This window comes from Heterocephalus glaber, unplaced genomic scaffold, assembly GCF_053883595.1.
Source record: "Heterocephalus glaber isolate CG9 unplaced genomic scaffold, H.glaber_assembly_v1.0 deba00001452, whole genome shotgun sequence".
Lineage (NCBI taxonomy): Eukaryota > Metazoa > Chordata > Mammalia > Rodentia > Bathyergidae > Heterocephalus > Heterocephalus glaber.
Window position 1 is genome coordinate 15,032,616 of NW_028258302.1, and position 5,251 is coordinate 15,037,866.

A 5,251-nucleotide genomic window follows, 5' to 3' on the forward strand; every position below is an offset into this window, starting at 1 on the left:
ACAGGGCCACACCTTTGACCGGCCACGCCCACATTGGCCCCACTCTCCCAAAGAGCCCAGCCCTATCTGGCTTTCCCAATGGCCATGCCCCAGACTGGCCACGCCCCGGTTCCCCGGGTCTCGCTCCCACACCAGCTTCGGTGAGCGAGTCCAGAAGGGACGCAGCACATCAGCTGTCCGCCGGCCCCCGGCCCTCGCCCCGCGCCCATGGCCGCGCCGAGACCCCACACCTTGCGGGCTGCGCTCTGTGGAGGCTGCTGCTGCCTTTTTCTGTGTGCCCAGCTCGCGGTGGCTGGTAATGCGCGGCAGGGTCTAGTTAAGGGCCGGGCAGGGAGAAGTGGAGCAGGCCCCTCACCCAGCTGGCTCCTGTAGGAGTAGGAGAAGACCAGCCGGGGTCCGGTCCTTTGTGGAGCCCCGCTCGCGCGCGCGCGCGCGCGCGCGCGCGCGCGTGTGTGTGTGTGTGTGTGTGTGTGTGTATGGTGTGGGGGATTAGGGAGCTTCAGCTGTGTCTGGAGGAGGTGGTTCAAGTGTACCTGGGAACCCCAGGTGTATGCGAAGGGAGGCTCTGGGGGAATGTGGAGGAGGCGAGGTGGGTGTGATCCTGGGCTTGTGGAAGCTCCAGGTGTGTGCAGAGGGGTGGGAGCCACAGTAGTGGGGAAGCTGCTCCCTTCCCATTCCCACCCCACTCCCAGGTAAAGGAGCTCGAGGCTTTGGGCGGGGAGCCTTGATCCACCTGAACACCTGGCCTGCTGTCCAAGGGGGCTGCAAACAACTGGAGCCCTGTGAGCGGTGTGTGGAGGGGGACAAAGCACACAACCGCTCAAGCTGCGTGTGGCAGCAGTGTCAGCCAGAGGAGCCAGGTATGGAGTTGGGCCATCCCCAAGCCCAAGGACCCCAGCTCTGGAACCCAGGCCTCGGCCTTCTCCCCACACTGCTCCCCTGCAACTTCTTCCACCAGGACACTGTGTGGCCCATGCTGAGGTGGCCAAAGAGGGTTGCTCTGTCTACAACCGCTCAGAGTCCTGCCCCGGTAAGGGAGTTCCCACTGGCCTAAGCCAAAGTGGAGGGTGGGAGCTGTGGACTCCCCAAGCCTCTTTTGGGGAGTGAACTGTGCCCACAAACACCTGGGTCCAATTTCAATTCTGCTTTTAGCTTGCGAAGTAGTCCCTTCCCTTCTCTGGCCCATTTCCTTGCCTGTATATCGGGCCAGGTGTGCAGAGGGGATGGGACCATTAACCTTTCTGAGGGAAGGCGTAACAAGGGCTTGGGAAGTTCAGAAGGGAATGGCGTGGGGCTCCCTGGAGGAGGTGGCATCAGAGGTGAGCCATGTAGGTAGAGACTGAGATAGGGCACATCTGGGTGAGGGAACTATAAGACAGGCTTCAAAGTACGTGGGATGTCTGGAGCTGGGCCAGGGCTAATCTGAATCAGAGTCCTGCTGCTGGCTGGGGCTATGGTATTGGTGGCAGCTGGGGGGGGCTGTTTTACTAGGGTTTCTGTCTCCTCAGCTGCCCACCACCACCCCACCTATGAACCAAAGACAATCACAACAGGTGAGTACTCCCTGGGGTGGGGCAGTGAGAGGGCCAGAGTAGTAGGGGATAGACCGGAGCTTGGGCATTGATGTGTTCTGTGGCCTCAGCCCTCTCACTTCTGCCTCACACCTGTTTCCACATCTGTAAAATGGGTTGGATAATTCCTGATGATTTTATGATTTTTTTTATGCCCTGAAAATCCTATTGTTTTATGAGCTGCTGCTGGGCACCCCAACTGGTACGTGGGGTCTATGCCACCCGTTCCTACTTTGAGACTCACTTTGTACCCTCGTGCTGTGTAAGACCCAATTGTGTGTCAGGTGCAGTGAAGGTGACCAAGAAATGGTGGTTCCTATCCCTTCTGTCCATCACCTGTTGTGAGAACTCAGGGTGACCTCTGAGGAACTGAGGGTATGCGGCTCTAGCTACTAATGGGAGGTCCTCAGTGACCACTTACTGCAACCTTCAGGCCTGGGGGCCCAGGCAGATTCCTGGCAGAGCAGGGCCCTTTGTTCCCCCTGCCCCTCAGTCACCAGACTTGGCCAGGGTGGCTGAAGAGGCTTTTGGTTAATTAAAGCCAGAAACTGATCTCAGAGGCTGAATTATTGATGGTTGCCTCAGCTGGAGCCCCAGATCTGCAGAGAGTGGTTCATTCTTTCCTTTTCTGCTTCTCCTCTCCAGTGCTCTTCCCTGGGGCTCCCTGAGCTGCAGGTGGGGCCATCCTTTGCCCCTCATATTCTCAGATCCCTTTACACTACCCACACCCTCTGGGAAGTGGATCCTGCTCCCAGTGGGGCCCTGTCTACTGTCCCAGAATGATCTTCCACCCTTAGCCTTGCCCTGTCTCGGGCACCTGGCCCAGAGCCTGAAATCGAATACCTGGTGGGAGTTGATAGGTAATGTGGCACAGCTGAGAGCCACCCAGACCCTGCCTGGCAACTGTGGCCCTCAGTTTCTACCCTCTGAGGAGTAGGAGAAAAGGTCCAGGAAGCCTGGGTGAGTCCAACTCTGTCCTACCTACCTGTGAGGTGACTTCGGCCAAGTCTGGCCCATCATCTCATCTCCACCTACTCATTCTGTAGGCCATTGGCCCTAGGCCTCTCCTTCCCCTCTGCTCCTCACTCTTGATGAGTTCCATTTTCAGGACTCCTATCTTGCCCCCTGGGCACTGTACCCTGAGATCCTCAGCTGAAAGGCCCTATGAACAGGGGGCTCTGGGTGCCTGAGTGCTGAACCTATCCTCACTCTTCTGGGCTAGTGAGAGACTGAGGCTGGAGGGGAACGTGGTTGCTATTTCTTTGGTCCCTCTCACCTACTGGGCCCATGTGATCAGGAGGCCCAGAGAGGGTGTGTTTGGAGGAAAGCCACAGAGAAACTTGGGAGCAGGGCCAGGCTGGACAAAGTCACACCCCACACAGCACTGTCCCTTTCCCTCTGCCTGCAGGGTCAAGCTGGCCCATAGTGAGGACTAGGGCCTCAGAGTGTCCTGGACCAGATGTGGGCTGGGATTCTGGTCCATGGTGGCCTGCTGTGACCTCCACCCTGCCTCACCCTGCAGGGAGCCCCACAGTTCCGGAAACTCACAGCCCTGGCTTTGATGGTGCCAGCTTCATCGGGGGTGTGGTGCTGGTACTGAGCCTGCAGGCAGTGGCCTTCTTTGTGCTGCGCTTCCTCAAGGCCAAGGACAGCACTTACCAGACACTGTGAGTACCTGGGCAGCAGGGCTGTCCCAGCTCACTCCCACTCCCTCCTGCCCAGGTACAGCCCTAAGGACCAAGACTCCCTCCCAATGTCCCCATGTGAGCCACACCCCTTTTTACTCCTCCAACTGGGGCTCTCTCTGCCAGGTGTTGGCTGGGACCAGGACTCAGCCCGGGCTGTGTCTGGGATCCCTGCTGAGCCCGTGTCTTTGCCCCCTCATGCTGCCAGCAGGGAGGAGAACCAGTAGGTGATGGTCCTGGCGAGTCTTCTGCCTGGCTGCTTGCTCCGTATGGTTTCCTCAGAAAGGGTGGCTGTGCAAGGCCTGTGTGTGTGTGGGGGGGGGGCTTAATTAAAGTGTTTGCCCTTCCAGCTGCGCCTGTTCTCTGGGGGTGGGGGTCCTCCCCTGGCTGAGACTGGATCACCCCCCTAAGTATCCTCTCTGTGTGGCCTCTGCAGAATCTGACCCCCTTGGGCCTGGACTCCACACTGAGGGGAAGGAGGATGCAGAGACTGCCCTCCTGGCCACCTTGTGGGCACTGGGTAGAAGAAGCTTTGGCCACCATTTTCTGGTCCCTGTGGCTATCGAGCAGGCTTACTGCCTGGTGCCTGACATCCCCTCCTCCTGGGCCTGGCACCTGCAGCTGAGAGTATCCTTCAGCTATGTCATGGCTCATCCAGCAACCCTGCTCGGCACCCAGCCTGGTGCCTGGAGTCTGTGCTGCCGCTTCCCACCAACCTAGCCAGGGTCTGCCCCCAAATAAAGGAACTGTTTCCAGTGTTTCACTTCCTGTCCTGTGTCTTGGGCTGTGTGTGGATTGGGGTGAGGGGACAGCTGGTGACTCCAGGAATTCTGCCTAGGACTGTTGCTATTTGAGAAATTTACATAATTCCTTCTGACCCCTGCCCCTGTCCCTCTCCCGTGAGGTACAGAGCCTCAGACTCAGAAAGGTAAACACACAAGCTCAAGATCACACAGTTTCCCTGGCTCTGGAGTGGCCAGAACCTCAGAGCTCCCTTCCAGAGGCCTCTGCCAAGACGGAGAGACCCCCAATTCTGGCCCTGCTTACTCAGGTCCCTGAAAAGTCCATCTCCATCCCTGGGCACAGAAGCCACCTGGACTAATAACATCTCCGCACTCAGCACCTGCTGGGAGCCAGATGCAGAGCTGGGTCTTCCCTCTGCCCCTTCAATCCCAGCTGTGCTGGGAAGTGACAAAGAAAAGTCAGGGTTGTGAGGCCAGCCTAGGGACCCCAACAGTTCTGGGTCAACTCAAGCAACTTATTTCACAGACCTAAGCCTCAGTTTCCTCATCTGGAACCTGGGGATGAGTCTCCATCTCCGTGGGGTGTGGGGAAGGCTCAGGGAAAGTGCAGGCACTGTTTGCTTTACTCCAGGCCACCTGAAACCCAGCTGTGCAGCCTGTGTGTCACCTCTGCTGTGGGCCTCCCTTGGGTATCTCTGGCTCCAGCTGGAGTGTTGCTAAAGGACCCCGAGTGGGGTTGGCAGGCAGTTCCATGGCATCACAGGGGCCTCGCCTGCCCACGTCCTTAGGCTCTGCCTCCCATCCTCACTCCATCAAACCCCCATCTTCTGACATTCAGTGCCTCTCCAGCCCCTTGGCTTTTCTGTTCCCAGCCTGCCTTGCTTCCTCTCTTCTCCAAGCCTTTATATTGTGTGATACTGGAGATGGCACTGAGCTGTGTCCCTAGCCCATTCTTTATTTTTTATTTTGAGAACAAGGTCTTGCTCGCCAAGTTGCCCAGGGTGAGCTCAAACTTGCAATTCTCCTGCCTCAGCCTCCCAGAATTCTGAGATTACAGGCCTGTGCCACCATGCTGGACTTCTTTTTTTTGTTTTGTTTGTTTGATGTTTTTTGAGACAGGGTCTCTCTACATGGTTCAGGCTTTCCTTGAACTCACTATGTAGCGCAGGCTGACCTCAAACACAGCAGTCTTCCTGCCTCAGCCTCCTGAGTACTGAGACTACAGGCGTGCGCCACCATGCCTGGCTTCATG

The 5,251-nt window shown here is 57.6% G+C and overlaps 1 protein-coding gene across 11 annotated transcripts; it reads left to right on the forward strand.

Annotated features, from left to right (window-relative positions):
- Positions 1-110: 110 nt before the first annotated feature.
- Cd164l2 (CD164 molecule like 2) lies at positions 111-4,019 on the forward strand. 11 transcript variants are annotated; one of them, XR_015452766.1, is made up of 7 exons: positions 111-295; positions 693-860; positions 959-1,030; positions 1,509-1,553; positions 3,094-3,238; positions 3,383-3,523; positions 3,693-3,818. XR_015452766.1 is itself a non-coding variant. In XM_004850710.3 (7 exons), the coding sequence occupies exons 1-6, from the start codon at positions 208-210 to the stop codon at positions 3,432-3,434; spliced, it is 570 nt and encodes a 189-aa protein (XP_004850767.1). In that variant the 5' UTR covers positions 111-207; the 3' UTR covers positions 3,435-3,483; positions 3,693-4,019. The 11 variants fall into 11 exon arrangements, 10 of the variants coding, with proteins under 10 accessions (XP_004850767.1, XP_004850769.1, XP_004850768.1 ...); XM_004850710.3 differs by having other exon boundaries at positions 3,383-3,483; positions 3,693-4,019; XM_004850712.3 differs by having other exon boundaries at positions 3,468-3,523; positions 3,693-4,019.
- Positions 4,020-5,251: the final 1,232 nt, after the last annotated feature.